This window comes from Antechinus flavipes, chromosome 5 (genome assembly GCF_016432865.1).
Source record: "Antechinus flavipes isolate AdamAnt ecotype Samford, QLD, Australia chromosome 5, AdamAnt_v2, whole genome shotgun sequence".
Classification (NCBI taxonomy): domain Eukaryota; kingdom Metazoa; phylum Chordata; class Mammalia; order Dasyuromorphia; family Dasyuridae; genus Antechinus; species Antechinus flavipes.
In genome coordinates this window covers 241,856,441-241,879,100 of record NC_067402.1, presented here as the reverse complement: position 1 = coordinate 241,879,100, position 22,660 = coordinate 241,856,441, and the positions used below count along the sequence as shown (strand labels likewise).

General features: G+C 36.0%; 1 protein-coding gene across 1 annotated transcript; it reads left to right on the top strand.

Moving 5' to 3' along the window:
* The first annotated feature begins 601 nt into the window (after positions 1–601).
* On the top strand, positions 602–8,700 carry BBS10 (Bardet-Biedl syndrome 10). The gene is made up of 2 exons (XM_052001335.1): positions 602–4,520; positions 6,271–8,700. Exons 1-2 carry the CDS (start codon positions 4,321–4,323, stop codon positions 8,240–8,242), a joined length of 2,172 nt encoding a protein of 723 aa, XP_051857295.1. The 5' UTR covers positions 602–4,320; the 3' UTR covers positions 8,243–8,700.
* The last annotated feature ends 13,960 nt before the right edge of the window (positions 8,701–22,660 follow it).

The following is a 22,660-nucleotide window of genomic DNA, read 5'->3' as shown; positions in this document are numbered from 1 at the left end:
TTTGAAAGTACATTCTAATTCCATCCTGTTTGTGTTTATAGATGGCAAGGAACTCTGAAAGTATTGCTATTTTAGAAATTTCCAAAAAAGTTAGATTTTCCAGTGTTCATTCTAAAAGTCCATGGAAATAGATGAAATCAACAAAGAGAGGCTAAGGAGAGGAAATCCTATTGCAGAGCTTGAGACATTCAGTTTTAAGTATCGTAAGATTAAATAGCCAAATATCTAAAGCAGTATTTAAATTAAAATGACCAATTCCCATTTTCAGAAAATGTGAAAAATGCTCTATAAATTCACAGTATTAATTTCACAGTATATAAATTTGATGGTATTTCACTTAATATTCTGTGTGTGAAGCCTCTGTATTAAGTGCAAAGATATAAATAACTACAATCAAAGGAGTGAAATAAAGTACTAGTCAGTATTAAGCACTGATGATACAAAGTTGTCCTTAGGAGTTATCCAGCCATGAGAGTGTAGATAAAATGCTATAAATACTTTCAGAGGAAACCGATTACTTCAGTTGCAGAGAAAACTTTTGAGAAGCTGAAAAAAGTGTGAAATTCATTCCATGGAGTGGGCTAACTGTCCAGGATCACAGAGACAGCCGTGAAATAGCAGTCACTTGAAAAGAAGAGACTGGGATTTTAAGGAAAGGCTGGGGCTAGATTTCAGTCATCTTGATTAAATGACAAATTGAATATAGTCAAAGGAGAGAAAACATGAGAGAACCCTGGAGTCCACTGACTGAAACAGCAGGACTTTGAAAATAGAAGTGGAGAGGAGAGAATTATCACAGTGACATCTCACAAACGCTATGGAGAAGAAACTGGTCCTATTTTCAAATGCCAAAGAGATTGAGGAAAGGAAAAAAAAGGGTAATTTGATGTGGTCAATAAGGAAACAACTAGTGATCTTGGAAAGTTAAGTAATGGAGATAATCAAAGCAAGATTGAAAGAAGAGGAGATATAAGGAACTGATAAGAAAATGTAGACATCGAATGGAGATTCCTGGGAGTTTAGCACTGAAAAGAAAATTGGAATAATATTTGAGGATGGCATAATAAAGACAAGATAAAAATTTTAGATAGTTAAACCCTTGGTCTAAGGGGAAAAGTATAGTAAGGCATATTTAAGATGCTGGAACAAAGTGGTTTGACTGAGGAGGGTTAGGGAGAAAGTGGGATCCACTCATCAAGATTTTGTGATTTTCTTAAAGAGATGAGGTAATGGATAAATATCAGAAAATCTCGGGAAAAGATTTAAGGGTGGAGAAAAGGGCATTCATTACTTAAGTGGATAGTAAGATAGTGCTGATGGTTTGGAGAGGAAATAAAGGTTCTTCTTTAAAGCAGTGCAGCCACGAGACTTACATGAACTGATGCTAACTGAAATGAGCAGAACCAGGAGATCATTATATACCTCAACAATGATACTGTTTGAGGATGTATTCTGATGGAAGTGGATCTCTTCAAGAAAGAGAGCTAATTCAGTTTCAATTGATCAAAGATGGGCAGAAGCAGCTACACCCAAAGAAAGAACACTGGGAGATGAATATAAACTGCTTGCATTTTTGTTTTTCTTCCCGGGTTATTTATACCTTCTGAATTCAATTCTCCCTGTGCAACAAGAAAACTGTTCGGTTCTGCACACGTATATTGTATCCAGGATATACTGTAACCTATTCAACATGTAAAGGACTGCTTGCCATCTGGGGGAGGGGTGGAGGGAGGGAGGGGAAAAATCGGAACAGAAGTGAATGCAAGGGATAATGTTGTAAAAAATTACCCTGGCATTAGTTCTATTAATAAAAAGTTTTTTTTTTTTTTAAATAAGAGATAATCATGGAGAAAAAAAAAAAAAAACAAAAAAAAAACAGTGCAGCCACTATTACAGAAAGACCAAGTTGTAGCAACCTCTGGGAAACCGTACTTTTTTTTTTTTCTTTGTTTTACATTATAAGTTTTCCCCCTTGTATATAAAGAGATCTCTTATATAGCATTTTATTTTATTTATTTTATTTTTTTAATAAAACAAAAATTTTTAATAGGCATATGTTAAAAATGAAGATAATACAAAATTGTTAATAGGCACACATTAAAATTAATATATAACATAACACAAAGATTGTTAATAGGCACATATTAAAATTAACACAATATATAACACAAAAGTGTTAATAGGCACATTAAAATAAACATATATAACACAAAGGTTGCTAATAGGCATATTAATAAGGCCATTTTGGGTAGCACAGTGGCTAGAAGGCTGGTCCTGGCATCAGGAAAACTTCTCTCTGGTTGTTGCTCAGTTTGACAGCCTTGTCCAGCCCTTGTTGTCCCCATTTGGCCTTTTCTTGGCAGAGATCTTCCCTAGTGGATCCATTTTGTCAGATAGAGGTAAAATGACTTGTCCAGGGCTAGGCAGGATGTGAGGCTAGATTTGAATTCAGTTCTTCTTGACTCCAGGTCCTGTGCTCTATTTTTTTTTTTTTTTTTTTTTTGTGAGTGGGTTGGAGAGGAGACATTTATTTGGTCACTCCAAATACAGGATTTGGAGGCACAGGAGTCAAGGACATGTTACAGTGTGCCTGATCATTATAGCATTTTTTTTAAAGAAAAAAAATCAATATGAAGAAAGGACCCTTAAACTCTAAAAGGAGAAAATCTTCAACTCTGCCTCAGTGAGAGAACTTGCCCAAGGGAAATAAGACAAAACAGTTTCATTCAGTTATCTAGGTGGGGCTGACCTAAAAGAATTCCAACTCTATTCAATTAAAGAAACTCATTTGATTCTCTTCAAATCAAGCTGAAACCCAGCTAGTAGATGAGCCAACTTGGGACTCCACCTGCTAGCACTCTTCAGCTTATAGCTGAAGCTGCTATCATAAAAAGAGCCAATCTAAAATCCTCTTGGCAGAGGTTCTAAACATGCCATGCTATGCCACGGAAACTTCTGCCGCTGGAATAATATTCTCTTCTAGTGTTACCCTCTCTTTATCCTCACCTATTTCCCTGAGACTTTATGCCTCTCTGTCAGGATTTCTAATCTTTCTTCCTAATCCCTATAATAAACCTTTTTTCAATCTAGGTTTTTAGGTTTGTAAACTCTTTTACAGAGAATCTCTAAAATTCCCTACCCTTGCACCAAATCCCAAGGGGGTACAGTAGAGCCAAACCTCTCCATTTGGTTCCCTGAACCCCGAACCTACCACTAAACCTTATCATTTAACTCCCTGACCATCAGAAACCGTAAAGTCATTTTGGTTCCCTAAATCTAGACCTCATCATTTGGTTCCCTACTAAAGGGAATCCCAAAACCTAAACCTCGTCATGTTTTTTGGTTCCATACAGGGAGCCCCCAAAACTAGATCATATGCATTGAAAAAAATTGAAAATATATGCTTTGTTGGAGTTGTAAAGTTAAAAGGGATGTTTAAAAATAAAGGGAATATTGTTTTCAGGAAGTGAGCAAATGAGAGGGATGTGTGTACACATAAGAAAGCTAAAAGGTAATTTTTCTAATCTCTTGGATTTATTAGTCTTAAAATACAAAGGAATATAGTATAGTGTTAAGAGCAGTGAAACTGCAGTCACTAGCCCAGAATTAAAACACACTAAAAGTACCTACCACTGGTGTGACCCTTAAGCAATTCCCTTCTCTGTCTGCCCTCTCCCCAGTCAGTTTGCTAATTAGGTGACGCGCCCCTTCCGGCTCTCAGAGAAAGTGGGACTGAGCTGGAACCACCACCTCCAGCAGATAAATTAAATCTTTAGTGAACATTACTACCTTGACGTGGAAAGTGGCCAATCGGAGTTAGGAGTATTCTGTGGACTGCAAACTTGGGGAAATTTAATTCGGGTTAATAACTTCACGTAGTACTTTTTTCCGCCCGGAGAGCCAGGTTGTTATGTTGGTATGTTATGTTATGTATGGTATGTTAAACATACCAACACATCCTGGAGTGTAGGGCAGCCAGTCAAGTAGACCAGAGTCCCAGGGGGAGTCTTTGCCCTCTAGAGCATCACTTGACAAAGCCTATGGGGGCCAGGACACAAAGAGGCACCAAAATCAGGCACGCGGAGTTTCAAAAGAGACCGCAGGAGAAAAGAGGAACTTCGAGTTATCAGTCCATCCTCTTCCGGCTCTCAGCGGAAGCTCGGAACACGTTTGGTGGAACGGCCTCGATCTCTTTAGATCAAAACAAAACAAAGCACATTTCCTGTCCCCTCCTAGAGACCGCACCTCCTCTCTAGTTTGTGCTGCGTTGTTTCCGGTTCTCCTCGGAATCGGGAAGGCGGGTCCTCCACGAGAGCGGCCATGACGATGGTAGCCATCATGACGGCTGGTGGGGTTGGAGCCGCGTTACAGGCGGCTGAGGTCCTGGAGAGCATCGTGGGTGACTGCGTCGGACCCGAGGGGCAGCAAGTATTGTGTACGAAGCCCACGGGCGACGTGTTGTTCAGCCGCGATGGTGGCCGCCTCCTAGAGACGCTGAACGTAGAGCATCCGGTGGCCAGGTAGGGGCAAAATCTCCGCCCACGCCCCTCCCCTCTCTTGGTCACTCCGCCTCCCCTTGTCATTGCGAGCTGTCAGTCGGTCTGTCAAAACTCCTACGAGTTTTGCGAATCTCGGACTTACCTATAAGAAAAAGGAATACCAATCTAAAAAAGGGACGAGGTGGATAACCTGAAGGAAAGCATAGACTAGGCACTTAAAATGTATTTAGTGCCGAGATTCTAATAGAAAAGACAGTCCTTGCTCCCTTTTTACTTTTTTTTTTTTTACATATACAACATAGATCTGAAGTGAAGTAAATACATATGCCAAGTAAAGACAGAGCTTGTCATTAGGTGATACTACCCTTAAAAAAAAAAGGCACAACTAGCTTTTAATAAACTCTGCAAAGCTATTAAATATTTGTTAAGTTCCTACTATATACCACATACTGGGGATACCAAAGAAATAACACATCTCTCTTTCCCAAGGAGTTTACATTCTCTTGGGGAAGATCAGAAGCAGACAAGTTAGAGAAATAAAGGGGAAAATATATAAGATAATATTGGTGGGGAAGGGCGATGACAGCTCCTTATCTCAAGAAATTTATATATGTGAAGTCAACAGTTCCACCTTCACCTGGAAGCTTTTCCTGATTCTTCCTTGCTATTGCCTTTCCTATCTCCTTTACCCCAAATTATCTTGTGTTTTGTGTGAGCAAATATGGAGTAGTGTAATAGATACAGGAAGATTTATGAGTTAAAATCCTGCCTCTCCCATGGTATTGTAATCCCAGAGAAGTCATTTAGCCTGATCTTCAGTGCCCTAAACTAGAATTCTCTAAAGGAAGAATAGTTACAGAGAGTTACAGAGAAGCTGTTTATTTGCATTGGTAGAGGGAATTCCCTATACCAGTGAAATCCACAGGTTCAGTTTTTATGTTTTGTATATTAACATGTAGTAATATGTGTGTATAAACATAGATGCCTTTATATAAGCATGTACATAAGACATGGGCAGGTATACCTGTTTATATATGTATGTACATATACCTCAGATCTAAATAAAGACTAAAGGATGAGTAGAGAAACAGGTATATTGTTACATTACAAGTTCCTTGAAGCCAGGGACTATTTTCTATTTGTCTTTGTTTCCCCAGATCTCAGCAAAGAGCTGAGTCAATAGTAAGCATTAAATTAATATTTGTGGAATAACTGAAGGACTGTATTCTAAGCACTGGGCATTGGTGATACAAAGTCTATATTGAAACAATGCCTACCCTCAAGAAACTTACATCCAAATGAAGGAATCAGCAGGCATATATATAAATATATTCCAAACAGGTCAAAGGTAATTCAGAGCAATATAAACTATCAGAACTAGAAAAGATCTCACATAGAAGGTAGTGTTTAAACTGAGTCTCCAAAATCCAAAAGGATTTTCAGAAGTGAGAAGGAAAAATTTTAAAATAATAACAAAATCACATTTCCACGCAAAGATTAAACTTCACATGCTATAAAATTTTTTTACTAATTTACATAATGTTTTACTGTCCCCACATTCTTCTTCCAGTAACCTCTTTAGAGAAGTTATTTCTCTTTTTCTATCTTAATCCAGTCCTTCTTTCCAATGAGTTCTATTAATGTAATTCTTTTACTTAGAGAAAGATAACAAAGGAAAATATTTTTAGTATGAAACTAAATTAATAAACTAATTTTGGACCTATAAGTCATATGAATCTTAATTGCTTTATTGTTTTTCTTTTTCAAACAGGATGATAGTGACTTGTGTTTCCATGAATCAGAGTGTGACTGGAGATGGTTCTAAAACATTCATTATTCTTCTTTGTGATTTACTCCGAGGACTTAAGGCAATCACTGACAAAGAAAGGAGTTCTTATGGGGGAAATATTAAAAGCCAAGAAAGACATTGGAAAAATTGTTGCGAGTGGAAATACATTTCTCAAGCTATTTTGACATTTCAAGCACACATATTAGACTACATTGTGGCTCAGTATTTGAGTAAACACTTTTTGTCCATTTTTTCATTTTCTGGAGAAAAAAAAAAAATTTGTAGGAGCTCACTAGAATCCTTATTAGATGCATATTTTTCTGGAAGAGTGGGAAGAAATAATCAGAAATTTATTTCCCAGTTAACTTGTGATTATTTTTATCAGTGTTTGAGCCATGAAGATGGTAAAGATGAAATAATTGATTTAGTAGATGAATATTTTCTGGAATTGTGCACTGCTGTCATAGGACTTCCAATTTCAAGTTCAAGAATCGTATCAGGGCTTGTTATTCATAGAGATTTTTCTGTTTACTGCCCAGCAGATGGTGATATGAGAATTTTCATTGTAACTGAATCCATTCAGCCTGCACTTTCCACTTCTGGTTCTGAGCTTATTATAAATTCAGAAGCACAATTTCAGGCATCTCACATTTGGACTATAGAAAGGACAAGAGCTATAATGAAAGATTTGCAAAGTAAGAGTATAAAATTGCTTTTGTCTAGTGTGAAGCAAGAGGATGCAGTTATTTATTATGCAAAACTGAATGGCATATCAGTGGTAGAGTGCATACCATCAGAGGAAATTTCTCTCCTTTGTAGAATCAGTGCTTTGTCATCTTTTATGCCATCATGGGCCACTTCACAGTGTTACATCTCTGACACTGCATTAGTGAAGTTTTGTCAGCCCATTTTGCTTAATTCCAAAAGGTATGTTCATCTTGGCTTACTTAGCACACACTTTTTTATACCCCATTGTTTAGTCCTTTGTGGACCAGTACAAGGCCTTACTGATCAACACATTCATGCTTTCCATGGAGCATTTAAAGTACTTCGACAAGTCTTTAAAGTGCTTAATCTCAGTTACAAAGCACAAGGGAACAATCCAAATGAGATCTCAAAGTCTTTTACTTCTAAAAATAATAAACAAAGTCATCATTTGATAGAAGGTTATAGAGCTTTGTTTAAAAGACAGTGTCTGGACTCAGTTTTAAAAAGTAAAGATAATCCATCAGTGCAATCTCATTTAAGTGACACTCCAGATTTGGTACTGTCAGGTATAGAATCAGAGAATGAGATTTCAAGTACAACTTTAACACACACACATAAAGAAAAGGGAGACTTCGAATCCCTCATATATTCTTATCCCAACAAAATTGGTATTATTAATGCCAAGGAATCATTTATAGCTATTAATTGTGGTTGTAATGGTGATTCCCTGTCAGAAATTTTTGATGATCATTTAAGTGTCATTGAACAGACTTGCAAAATGAGTAGTACTACCATAGGCATGACATCAAAGGAGGTACTCGAGCACACTTCAAAAAATTATTGTACTTCCTTTATAGAGGCTGGTTCTGTTTTACCAGTAGGTGGTCACTTTGAGATCCTATTACATTATTATCTAATTGACTATTCCCGACAGTGCCAACAGCCTGAAGTAAGTATGATATGTTCATTAATAGCTAATGCACTATTGAGTGTTCCAAAAACCCTTTATAAAGCTAAGAGAGGAAATAAAAGCTTTTGTCATATGTACTTAAGAGCTATGCATGCTCTACAAACTAAGCAGTGGATGGCAGGAAGTCAAACAGGCCTTGAATCAGTAGCTTGTAAATATCAATTATTGACATCGGTGCTTCACTGCTTGACAAAACTCTTAACTGTTGAGTTAGTCATCAGGATTAATAAACAGCCACAAAAGACTGATGGTGATGAGACAGAAGAAGATGTGTGAAAACAGTAGTTTTGTTCTCAGTGGGTTTTGTAGTTTGTTTTTTTAATCTGGCTCAATCTGTGGAGAGCTGTTTCTCAATACAATCCTTTTTTTTCCAAGATGAAACTATGAGGATATTAGTCATTTTTGTACCTAGAATGGTGAAAAATGCAACAAGCCTTTCACAAGCTACAAATATTGCTCAATGAGAACTATATGTGTATTCTTATTAGTAATATATCAGAAAAGGGTGGTAAGAAGTTTTATTTATCTCTTCGTTTCTCTTTTTTCCATTCCCTTTCTATTTTTGTACATTAACTATCCATAATATATATGTCAGAAAAAATATTTTTCATTTGTTGTATTTAACTAGCACTACAATTCCAAACAAATGTCAGGTTGTTGTTTTTTTTTTTTAATACCCTGTCCTACTGCTGTATTTGTTTCAGCGCCATATTAATAAAGCATGATTTCACATACTTTTATTGTGGTTCTATTTACATTTCTTGTTCAAATATTATCCATTTACTATTTTATAACCATAAACATATTGACTTGAATCTGGGTTATTGATGGGAAAAAAAATTACTGAGAAAATATACAAATTTTTTTTTCTTGGAAACTAATGGCTCTACCCTGAGCAGAAAAACAAGCCTTTACTAAGTATAATTATAATTCATATATTTTCTAATTGTTTTGCCTATTGTTGAGTAATAATTACAATCAAATAATTTTTAAATTTATGCTATGAATGGATAGACTATATCATGTGAACATTGAAAAGATAGTAAACCTATTTTAGAATAACCTATTTAAAAATATTCTCATTTAAATTTTTTTCATTCTAGATAGTTCCCAAGTTATTAATTTCTATAGAAATTATTTGGAACTTCATACATTTCCTCCTAGAAACAATAGAAATGGTATTTGTGTTTCTAATATAGGTAGTCTTACACCTAATATTAGGCCCATTGTGGGTTTAATAAGTATATTGTACTTATAAATAAATGTTCTAAGATTTACAAAGTTATTTTTCTTGTCATTACATATAAGTAATATAAGTAGTATGATTTTCATTTTGCAGAAAAATTCAGATAGGTTGTGACTTACTCAGAATCTATATCTATATCTATATATCTATATCTAGTCACAATCAGAATTTGGATTCAAACTTGTTTCCTGCCTCCATCATCAGAGTTCCTTCCATTACACCACACTGCTTCTTAGAACTGTTACTAGTTCTTTAGAATGCCTAACAATGTTTCCAGGGAAAATGCACTTATTAGAACCATATTTCCTCATAAACTGTATAGAGCTTGATTTGACTGAAAGCTACTGAGACCCAGGAAGTGTGAGGTAAGGGAGGAAGGTAGAGATGCACATTACAGGTCTAAAACATTTGGACTTCATCTGTTAGCTATCAATTTACTCTTTTGGTGGACTGGCTCTGTGAGTTAAGTTAACCAAATTTTTTCATATCTACCTCTACCCTCCATCTCTCATAGATGTCTTTATATGCACAGCCACTCCATTAAATAAGAATCCTCAGGCTCTCCTCACCTCACTTCATCCTAACACAGCTCTCAAGAGTGTGTTTTTAAATCATGATGTAACCATATTATTACTCAATAAACTCTAGTGACTCCTTATTACTTCTGGGACAAAATGTAAGCTTTTCTGTCTGTGTTTTAAAGCTCTTCACAACCTGGTCCCACACTGTCTTTCCAGGGTTAGCATATATTATTTCCTTTCCTGACTTCTGTCTAACCTAACTTAACTTAAAAAAAAAAAAAATTGTCTTTTTTTTTTAAAAGGGCACCCAATTTATTTCTTTGTGTTTACACTGGTTATCTCTCCTGATCCACCTTCATGCATGCAATAGCCTCCCTCCACACTACTAACTCCCTTGCCTTCCTCTGGTTATGCAGCTGATTTCCACACCATAAATCTTTCTCCCTAACTACCTTGTAGGTTAACAGGAAGTTAAATGATTTGTCAAAATTACACAGGTGCCAAGTGTCAGGTAAAATTTAAACATACATCCTTTTATCTCCAGAACTAGGATTTTTTTTCCTGCTGTACTACAGTATTTTCAGTCATTGATGTCCCTAGTAAAACATACTCTTTGAGATTATGGCTTTTTTTTTTTTTTTTTTTGGGGGGGGGGGGGGTTATGTTTCTCTACTACCTAGCATAGGTACCTGACAGACAGTAGGAATTTAATAAATACTTTTTAATTACTTGGGTCCCTTTTCATTGCTGGAGTTAAAAGCCTGCCTTCCAGCCTTATTTTACCATTTATTTATTTGGTTCAGTTGTTTTTCAGATGTGTCTGACTCTTTGTGATGCTGTTTGTTTGGTTTTTTTCTGTCAAAAGCACTGGAGTAATTTGCCATTTCCTTCTCCAGTTTATTTTACAAATGAAAGTGACTCAGGGTCACACAACTACTTAATGTCTGAGGCCAGATTTGAATTAAGGGAGATAAGTCCTGATCCAGGCCCAAGCTCCGTGCAGATGATGTCATCTGACTGCCCATTTCTTTTACTACTACTTTTCCTTTTAGCCCCTGAAAAGGTTGTGCTACAAATTTTAGACACTTAAGAATTAGAAGAGAATTCAGAACCTCTTCCCAAAGCCTCAGTCCATTCCACAACATCCTAGATAAATGATCAGAGATAGTGGATAGAGTATCAAGCCTATAGGAGATAGGAAGACCTAGCCTTAAGTCTTAATCACCTGTAAAATGTATATAAATAGTAGTATCTACTTTCCAGTGTTTTCATGAAGATAAAATAACGTAATGTTTACAATACTTTATAATTTTTTTCTGTATGAAAACTTGGAGTGGGAGTCAGTAAGACAAGTTAAAAACTGGACTCGCTATGTAAACCTGGGCAAAAAACCCCAAAAACCAAAAAAACCTTTGTCCCAGTTTCTTCACCTATAAAGGGGGAGTGTTAATTAAAAGGTCAAATTAAAAAGGTTAATCATATATACCTCCCAAGATTGTCTTGGGTGAAGAAGTCATGGGATAAAATTACTGACAGCTGTGTTGCCAAGGCACTACGAGCAGGTTACCTGGACAAGACATATTCATTTAAGGAGAGCTGGACATGACAGATTGGGTCCACTTCTTCTGAAGGAAATAGAGACGCAAGACATCCAGGACGGAATTCAGGGTATGGACACTTATGACTATGTTGTTGAAGAAGATAACATGATCATTATTGAAGAAAGGTACTTTTTTTTGTTCACATTTACCTGTTCATTAAAATAAGCCCTCCCCTGAAAATAAGCCCTCTGGAGTTTTTCTGTCCAAAAAAATAATAAGACAGTGTCTTATTATCGGAAAAACACAGTAGGTCATGTATGTTTTCAAATTTCCTCTCCTGCCCCTATGGTTATGTCAGCAAATTCTGCCATTGACACACTGCCCAGTTCCACTGAAGTCAGGAATTGTAGGAACTGTCTGATGTTATAGTTGGTACTTTGCCATTTACAGATGTTGGGTAGTAGTTGTACTTCTAGTCTTTTCTATAGCCCTGGCATAAATGGAATCTTTCCCCACTCTGAAAGTGTTGTAGCCAATAAATGTTACTTCCCCTTGAGAAATATACTCACCATATATGACTTATAATGGCAATATTGGTCACTAGTTGATTGACAAACCATTGGACATGCCAGTAAATGTTTTGCTTCATCCAAATATGCTCAAGTGACTTACGCTCAGCAAAATATTGTGATGGGCTTGGATGACACACCGTATTTCCTTTAGTTGTGATGGAATAATTACTAAGTACTTGAGATAGCATTGAAGTCATAATCTCATTTTCCTGGCAAGTCCATAAAAGCATTTATTAAGCACTGAATATGTTGCCAGTCACTTCTAGGCATTAGGTTCAAAGACAAAGACAAAACAGGGTGCTTTCTCCATTTCTAGATGATGTGATGGAATATTGATGAATTTTTCTATGATCTTCTAGAAGGTACATCATTCTTAGAAAGGAAAAAAAAAAGAATAAAGCAAACACTGTATACAACTAGAGAGAATTGGAATTTCTTTGATAAACAAAGGCCATTTTCTTTGGTCATGTATGTTTTCTTATTTCCTCTCCTGCCCCTGTGGTTATGTCAGCAAATTCTGCCTTTGACACACTGCCCACTTCCACTGAAGTCAGGAATTGTAGGAATTGTCTCCTTGAAGGCCATTTTCTTTCAAATTTTTCCAATGCGGTTTTAATTGCCAATGTTTTTAATTTATGACCCTGTATAATGTCTACTTATCAGTCATTTTTTTTTCAGTCATAAGGCAAATAAAGGCTACTTGGAAGTAGCCCAGAATAAATTAGTAGTAATTGTCAATTTCCAAGTTGTGGCATATGTAATGGAATATTATATGCCATAAGAAACTTTGAATATGAAGAATCCAGGACAGCACGAGAAGACTCATATGGACAAAGTGAAATAATCAGTCAGGAAATAACAATGACTACAATAATCTACATTGAAAGAACAGAAAAAACATCTTCTAGGCCATAACCAACTCAAGTGGATCTGATCACTCAGTTGTCAGAATGGAATGAAATCAAACATTTCTAGTAAACCCAATCAATAAAAAGAAGTTTGCTTAATAATAGCATCAAAAGGATATTCAGCAAGGACACAGCATTGTTTGAACTGAGTGCTCCATATTTGCTATGGTGTCATGCCAGTCAGAAAGGTGCATCAAACTTGAGGAAAAAAGCCGCCAACTCCTTATGTTCTGGCTTTTGTATTTAGATGACCAGTCACCCTCCTACCTTAGGGAGCACTGAGGTGGTATAGTAGAGTCCTGGTTCTGGAGTCAGGAAAACTTATTTTCCTGAGTTCAAATCTGACCTCCAATCTACTTCTATGGGGAATTGGTCAAGGCCAGAACTTTGGAATTTTCTTACTCATGACAAGATCTCCCTCAGAGTTAGTATACTCCCATAGAGTATGTGCAGGTGACTCAGGAAGTCAGAACTTTGCTATTGACTTTTCTCCCTTTTTCAACTTTTTGACTTTGCCTCAGTTTACTTATTTGTAAAATGAGCTGGAAACGGAAATCACAAACCATTGCACAGTATCTTTGTCAAGAAAACTCCAAATGAGGTTATATGGGGGAAATGACTCAAAAATGACTGAAAAAAATAGCTCTTCTTACACAAGAAAAATTTGCTTTTTCAAATCCAAAATTATCTAATGCAGAGGCTACATTGCACAGCAGTCATTGCCTTTAGGGCTAATGCCTAAATGGGCCCAGAAATTCTCTTTTGAATTTCCTTAAGTCAATCAGCAGGAAGTTGTGTTTCTCTACTAATGGGGGTCCCCAGCTAACAGGTGATAAAGCATTTCTTTAGGGGCAAAATTGAAGGAGTACACTGGAAAGATGTCATGCCACTGTTTCCTCCCACTATATTCCTCCTTCACAAATTCTTCTGTTATATTCTCAGCTATTCTCTTCAATTTCTCATGTCACTCTGGAATATACAATACTGAAACTTACATTATAGTTGTGTACATGTCTGATACCCTTTGCAGATTTGTAAGCTCTTGGAGGCAAGAATCATGGCTAATTTTATTATTGTATTTCAGTATCCTGTACTGTGTATTACATGTAATTTGTGATAAATACTTGTTTAATTACATTTAAGAATGCTATTTAGAGTTTCACAGAATAGATGGAAAAATGGAAATAAGATTTTCTTTGATTTTCTCAAAGATAACTGAAGAAAATAATAGTCACTAAGGGTGACCCCACCTCCTCCAGGGAGAAGTCTGACAACTTTCCCGATTCTATTCAGTAGTAAGAATCAAATTCTTTCAATCTAAAATTCTCTGTCAATTGGTATTGTATCACTCAACATGAAAGGGTACTATAAGGGGTTGTCAAGCTCTCTGATTCTCAGAAAGTTAACTACCTTTCTCCTCTCAGCCCCATTCCTATTGTGGCAGGCAACATTCATCCAAACAGATCATCACTCTTCTCACATTCTGTTCCAGAAAACTCATACTATTTTTGGCTACATTTCATTTGCTGTCACTTTTAGAAGCATAACTGTTTACATAATTGTATAATAATATTAGAAGTGACTAAAAACAAATACATCAATGCATCATCCAATATGGGGATGTGCTATCAGTCAATATGATCTTCACAGTACAACTCAAAACTCACTTTCAGCAAGCAATGAGGAACTTAATTCCTTCTCCAATCTACTTCTATGGGGAATTGATCAAGGCCGGAACTTTGGAATTTTCCTACTCATGACAAGATCTCCCTCAGAGTTAGTATACTCCCATAGAGTATGTGCAAGTGACTCAGGAAGTCAGGACTTTGCTATTGACTTTTCTCCCTTTTTCAACTCGTGTTTGAGCTCTTCCAGCAGTCTAAATTAGGTTCTGATTTCTTCATCTAGATGACTCATCTCTGTGCCTTGATCTTCTGCCCACCTTTTATGCTGGGAAACGTGAAGAAAGTGAAGCCAATGGAGAAAAGCTTCCCAAGCAGATGATGGGCCAATGAAGAATGTCCATATATATTTGGATTTTTTAGTGTTTAGCTTTCAGAGAAAAGTTGCACCATGTTACCCTCTCTAAAGATCTCTGAAGGAAGAGACAGATTCTAGGAAGAAGTTAACATGAGAAGAGCTGATAGTCTCCATTATGTCCCTATCCTTAGCATGTTAAAACTAAACTTCAGATAATTTTCTTTTTGGTGAGATCTGAGACTGTCTCTCTTGGCTGAGTTGAATATCTTGATCCCAAGAAGAGATCTCATTCATTCTGTCTTGTCTGGTTTATATTTTGATATACATACTTTCTCTGACTGCTGGTATCAATTTGGATAATTAATCTTTACTCTTTGCTGTTTTGTCAGGAACTCCTGAGTTCAATTTCTGTTTCTAAGATATACTAGCCATGTGACCCTAGGTACATAGTCTCTCAAGACTATACATAATGAATAATAACCTAATATGAATTGATGAACAGAGTTTCCACACTAAGAGTTCCCATGCTAAGAATCCCTGAGGCTAATGAAATCATAGGCCTGGACTAAAAAAAAATCTAATAAGTTAGTATTATACAAAATTATATATTAATACACAGTATGCCTTCATTCATAATTAATTTGTGTTTGATATCCATAAATTCTATGATTGTTCCAGTATTGTGAAAAGATTTTATTGTGAACATATAACCAAAATTAATAAAAAATCTGAAGATAGAATACCATTTAGTTAAAATGCCAATTAGTGACACAATGAAAAAAAGGGATCAGCAGTCAGTTCTCCTCCCTTTCAATGAAGTCTCCAGTAGATAAAGAACTGCTTTCAGTAAGGTCTGTTTAAAATTAAGGACACATCGCTTATACTTCTCCATGTTGTGATTCTATAGCTGGGTGTTCCCTTAAAATATTTCTATTCCAAGCAATGCTAATCCCCCCTTCAAAAACAAAACAGAAAAGAAAAATACATTGGACTAAGAGATTCCTTCCAGCTTTAAATCTATGACCCTATGATTTTATGTATTGCTCCAGGGAAACAAATCCTGTTTTGACTAAGGCTCAATTCATCTTTACCAAATCTGACCAATATCAATTATTGAACCTCTGCAAAAACTCTATTGCAGCAACTAGAGCCTTGAATCAAGGCAATCCAGGAGAAAGGGCCAACTTTAGACCTGTGTGTCAAGAGCCTAACATTCTAGAGTATTTAAAAAGTTATTTAAAAGAATTAGGAAAAACCTCAAGCAAGATAGGACCCTTTAATTCAAACTGTTCCACTAGGGAAACATCAAGAAAAAAAGATATAGGAGCGGATATAGGTCATGTATGTTTTCAAATTTCCTCTCTTGTCCCTATGGTTATGTTTTCACTGAAAACACAAGTGGATAGAACATAAAATTAGAGTGGCCATTAGTATTAATCAGGTCTTCAAAATAATGATAATGAATAACAAGGGTGTGGTGATTATGAAAGTAATGAGAAATGTGATAAGGCCTTTTCAGGAAGCTATAGAAACATTTGCAGCCACACCACTTTCCAACAAATGAAGGAAGAATGTCTATGCCATTATCTATGTGAGGAAATCGTTACTCCTATCCCCAACAGGAAAGCATATCAAATCACAACTCTTCTAAGAGATAAGAGGAACCATTTTAAAAGAGGAGATGATGTTAGCTTTGTTATCAATGAAGCAATCAGCACCATAACTAGTGCTGTGACAAAAGTAAATAGCTTCTCAAACATAGAGCTGGTGAATCATAGAATCATAGAATCATACTCTAATCTTAGTAGCTGATGTACAGGAGAGATGTATTACTATGCTATTGTGATTATGTTTAATGGTGAAATTTCTGGAAATATTTAAAAATAAGAAAGGACTGTTGTTGCAAATATTGTTGGATTAAATTAACTTGTCTGACCTTAGTGCTTTTTAATGGTTTAGAGTGTTTAAATTAAGAATCAGATGAGCCATGAAGTATGAGAAAAGTGAAGTGTATTATCTTGATACCCCTGTAGAGGGCCAGGACTCTGGAAAAGTATACTTGAAACAAGATGCTAACTCAGTGGAATTGATGAGATGATGGTTCTCTAGTTCACATACTTAGTACTTAGTATGGTGATATAATAATGCTTCTCTAGTTCACACATATTCAGTATGCTGTAATGATGTAATTGTACTAAGGTATATAAGGGCTGAGAAGGACTGGAAATGAGACATTCCATTTTTGAATAGCCTCATGGTGGCGGTCCTGCCTTCATCACTTCTCCACTAAGACCAAGGACAGGCTGATCCCAAGGACTTCCAGAAAGCTAGCCTGAACATTACATCCCCTGGAATAAATTTCTCTGATGTAACTTTAGCACAGTGCTTAGTACATAGTAGGAACTTAATAAATGTTTGTTGAATTTATTGAATTGAATTGACCATGTCTACATGATTCTTCTTTTGCCTTAATTTGGAAGGGAAGCAGCCAGGGAGTATAGTGTGTGTATATGTTTTTAAAATGCCTTATTTAAGAGGTTGATATCATGTAAAAGTAGTATTTTCTTTGAGTGGCAAGAGTTCAATATTGTGGGAAAGTTTGTCTGTGATGAAATGATCAGATGAAACCTTTGCTGTATTTCTGATATAGAACTTATTTTGAAATTCTGCCCCATCACTGTAATGGTTTCTTGGGAAAATCACAGAAGTAGCAAGAAAATTCACACTCTTGAATGGAAACAGTTTGCTCTCAATTCATTTTCATAGTGGTCCTTTGTAGTGTTCTTGGTTAGTGTTCTGGAGGTCTTGGAGTAGCCTTTGTTTCAGTTGAATAATCACCACAAGAAATAGCCAGGTGTTAAAGTTCAAATCCTTTATTATCTCCTTCACAATCTAGTTTCCTTGCCTGGGGCCTGGGCTAACTTTCTTGGAGGCTTTTCGGAATCTTGGTTTCAGTGGAGAAGTGCAGGAGATCAGGCCAGCCACCATGAAGCTGATGCAGATGGAATGAATCTTTCTCCTTGTCTCCAAGAGGTTGAGCTCCCGCCTCCAGTCTGCTTGTCTTCTCTGGCTCTGAATCTGGCTGAGGCTCCCAGCTTATATGATCTCTTTTAATTACATTATCATAGGTGTGAATCTTGTAGAACTATATTAAGTACTAAATACATGTACTGAATTAGAGAACTATTAAGCACCATGCTAAACTAGATAAACCATTGTCTTTATTCCACTGACTTAACACCTTGTAATAATCCTTATTTCAGAGTTCTGGCCCCTAACAGTCCCTTTCTTAGGCAGCCCCTTTCTTTGGACAGCCCCTTGATCTGTAATTCTGAATTTTAATTTAAAAAAAAAAAAGTTGTAAGCTCATAGACATAAACTTAGAATGATCCTCAGAGATCAAGTTTAACCTGTCTCTATATGGGAAGTATTTTACACATGGAAACAGAGTAGAGACAGTAAGTGATTTCTTCAGGGTCAAAACACTTTTTTTAAATGGCTGAGGTAGGATTTCAAACTCAGTTCTTCTTAATTTCCAGCAGGTGCTCTATTCATTGAATCACACTGCCTATAGCAATCGGAAGACTCTAGATGACTTATTAAGCAATCAGATTCAATTCAATTCGAAATGCATTTACTAAATACCTGTTATGTTTCAAGAAGAATGACTTGAGAGCTGACTTTGGAGTCAAGCAGTTCAGTTGTTTTTCAGTCATGTCCAATTCTTCATGGTCCAATTTGTTTTTTGTTTTGTTTTGTTTTGTTTTTGTTTTTGTTTTTTGCAAAGATAATGGAATACTTTCTCATTTTCTTCTCCATCTCACTTTATACATGAGGAAACTTAGGCAGTTAAGTGACTTGTCCAAGGTCACACAACTAGAAAGTTTCTGACACCATATTGGACTCAAGTTTTTCTAACTCCAAACTCAATATGCTCCACTATGCACTCAGCTATCCCATTATCACATGCTAATTTGCTGTCCCTAGGAGTCAGGTAAGATCTAAGATCAAAATCTGCCTCTGATACATATTGGCTCGATGCCTCTTGGCAAATTATATAAATGTTCTAGGCAACTCTCTAAAACTATAAATTATAGAGAAAGTGATAACTTACATCAATAGGAGTTCATTGAAACCATAGCTCCAGTCCTTCCCTCACCATCTTCATGCCAGGCTTTGCACAAAAACTTGCACTAGACAAACAGGAATAAAGCACTCAAAGGCAAAAATGTAGGGATTGTCTCATAGTACTAAAGTGCATACTACACCCCCATCTGTCATTAATGCCAACATCTTGCCAGCATCAGTATGGGCACATTGATTGTGAGATGTCGCCAAGGGGAGAGTGGGAACTTTGACTCCAATTAACTATTCCTCAGTGGATGGTATTTTGTAATAATAGTAACTGATAATCATATAGCTTTTCACATGCATTAATGTGAATTAATTGTTAGCAGTGAGCTTCCCAATGACATTGTGAGACAGGTACTATTATTCTCCTCCTTTTACAGAAGAGAAACTGAGGTTGAGAGCAGTAAAGTGACTTGTTCAGTGTCACATGCCTAGTATCAGAGACAACATTCAAATCCAGGTCTTCTTAATTCTATAACCAGTGTTTTAGACTCTTGTTAGGGCAGAACAATCTGGGTAGCTGAATTCCCCTCTTATCTCCCTCAGATTTATAGTTTTGTGTCCTCCCTTTTTTGATTTATAAATCAAAGGAAATGGATGTTACTATTCTGATCAGTTCAGCATTCTGGCTGGTTGATATCTATGTGTGTGATACTTAATAATCACTCAAAAGGAGTTCAACAGTACAGGTCTTTCCCCCCTTTCTCTCCTCCCAGGCAATTAGGGTTAAATGACTTGCCCAGAGTCACACATCTAGGAAATGTTAAGTGTCTGAGACCAGATTTGAACTCAGGTTTTCCTGACTTCAGGGTTGCTGCTCTATCCACTGAGTCATCTAGCTGTCCCAATAGTACAGGTCTTTGAACAGATTTGGATAAACTTAATTGCTCTCTGCTTTGTAATTTAGTGTTTTATGCCAGTGTAATTAGATTAAATATGCTAATGTTGTGTTCTTATAAGATTGCTCCTCCTGCCCTTCACATCACAGACTTTGACCTCTGCATTAGAAAGTGTTGTAAGAAATTATGAATATTATGAATTCAGAAAGCATGGTAAGAATTACATTAATTGATGCAAAGTGAAGCAGAGCTAGGAACATAATATACAAAATGACTACAACAATGTAAATGGAAAAGAGATCCTTTTAGTTTTAGCAGTCTGGTGAAGCCTATAGGCCCCTTCTCAAAATATTGTTTTTAACTGTATAAAATAAAATAAATAGGATTATAAGGGAAACCAATTATATTGAAATAAAGATGCATTTTCTCCACCCATGTTCATGAACTCCATGAAATCAAAGTAAGGTTAAGAACCCCTAATTTGGCTATCTACTACCAGAGAGAGAATTTATGAACTCTAAATGTAGAAAATTGAACATGACTATTGTAAAATTCTAAGGAACTATTTTTGCCTCAGGGAAGGGCTACAAGAAGATACCTATCCATACTCCTTTGGAGAAATGGGAAGGGGAGGCCTATGACTGTGGAACATCAAATATAGCATCAGATTTTTTTTTTTCATTTTACTGACTAGTATTGATCTTTCCCTATCCCCTTTCTATTTCTCCTTTAAAAATTTCTTTGTTGTAAGGGGATGGTTCGTTGAAAAGGATGAGAGGTTGAATGTAAAAGGATAGATAGGCAATATAAAAACCACAAAATATCAATAAAATAGCTGCTTACACCAATGAAATAATAAGTCCATATCCTAAAATACATTTAACATATTGCTTCTTTTTTTTTTTTTTTTTTTTGCATTTTACATATGTTATCTCATTTAATCCTTTTTTTTTTTTTTTTTTAAAATAACTTTTTATTGACAGAACACATGCCAGGGTATTTTTTTACAGCATTATCCCTTGTACTCACTTCTGTTCCAATTTTTCCCCTCCCTCCTTCCACCCGCTCCCCCAGATGGCAAGCGGTCCTTTGCATGTTGAATAGGTTACAGCATATCCTAGATACAATATATGTGTGCAGAACCGAACAGTTTTCTTGTTGCACAGGGAGAATTGGATTCAGAAGGTATAAATAACCCGGGAAGAAAAACAAAAATGCAAGCAGTTTATATTCATTTCCCAGTGTTCTTTCTTTGGGTGTAGCTGTTTCTGTCCATCCTTGATCAATTGAAACTGAATTAGCTCTCTTTATCAAAGAGATCCACTTCCATCAGAATACATCCTCATACAGTATCGTTGTTGAGGTATATAATGATCTCCTGGTTCTGCTCATTTCACTTAGCATCAGTTCATGTAAGTCTCGCCAGTCCTCTCTGTATTCATCCTGCTGGTCATTCTTTACAGAACAATAATATTCCATAACGTTCATATACCATTCTCCAATTGATGGACATCCTTTCATTTTCCAGCTGCTAGCCACTACAACCAGGGTTGCCACAAACATTTTGGCACATACAGGTCCCTTTCCCTTCTTTAGTATCTCTTTGGGGTATAAGCCCAGTAGAAACACTGCTGGATCAAAGGGTATGCACAGTTTGATAACTTTTTGAGCATAGTTCCAAATTGCTCTCCAGAATGGCTGGATGTGTTCACAGTTCCACCAACAATGTATCAGTGTCCCTGTTTTCCCACATCCCCTCCAATATTCCACCTTATCTTTCCCTGTCACTCTAGCCAATCTGACAGGTGTGTAGTGGTATCTCAGAGTTGTCTTAATTTGCATTTCTCTGATTAATAATGATTTGGAGCATATTTTCATATGTCTATAAATAGTTTCAATTTCTTCATCTGAGAATTGTCTGTTCATATCCTTTGACCATTTATCAATTGGAGAATGGTTTGATTTCTTATAAATTAGAGTCAATTCTCTATATATTTTGGAAATGAGACTTTATCAGAACCTTTGACTGTAAAAATGTTTTTCCAGTTTATTGTTTCCCTTCTAATCTTGTCTGCATTTCTTTTGTTTGTACAAAACCTTTTCAATTTGATATAATCAAAAATTTTCTATTTTGTGGTCAATAGTGATATCTAGTTCTTCTTTGGTCATAAATTCCTCCCTCTTCCACAGGTCTGAGAGGTAAACTATCCTATGCTCTTGATCTGTGATTTTATCAATGAAATTTACTGTTCCTGACAGTACAGATAATAACACATCTGTACCCTTTCATCTGGAGATTTCTGCATATCATCCATTTAGTATTCATTCAATACATAAGGTAGGAGAGAGCTTCTTCTTGGGTATCATAACATCACTTGGATCACAAAAAAATGTGGAAAGTCTGATCTAAGTAATGGGAGTGCCAGATCTTACTTGCCTCCTGAGAAAACTGTACATGCAACAGCTAATTGGTTTAAAATTGAGAAAGGAATATAACAAGACTATAAATTGTTATCTTGTTTATTAAACTTATATGCAGATTACAGTAAGTGAAATGCCAAGCTGAATGTGTCAAAAGCCAAATTAAAGTTGCTGGCAAAAATATCAATGATCTTAGATATACATATGATACCACTCTGGTGGCAGAAAGTGAGAAAAAATTAAGTGTAAGAAGAATTTAAAAATTTCTTGATGAGAGTGACATTATAAAATCTGACTTGAAGCTTAATATATATATATATATATAATATATATATATATTTCTATCTATATATGTGTGTATATGTATGTATGTGTATTAAAAAAAAAAAACCCACTAAAGTCTTAACAACTTGTCCCATCACTTTCTAACAAGGAAAAAATGGAAGCTGTGTCAGATTTTTATATTTTTGCAGTCAACAATCACTGCATATACAAATTAAAAGACATTTGATTATTGGAAGGAATACTATGCCAA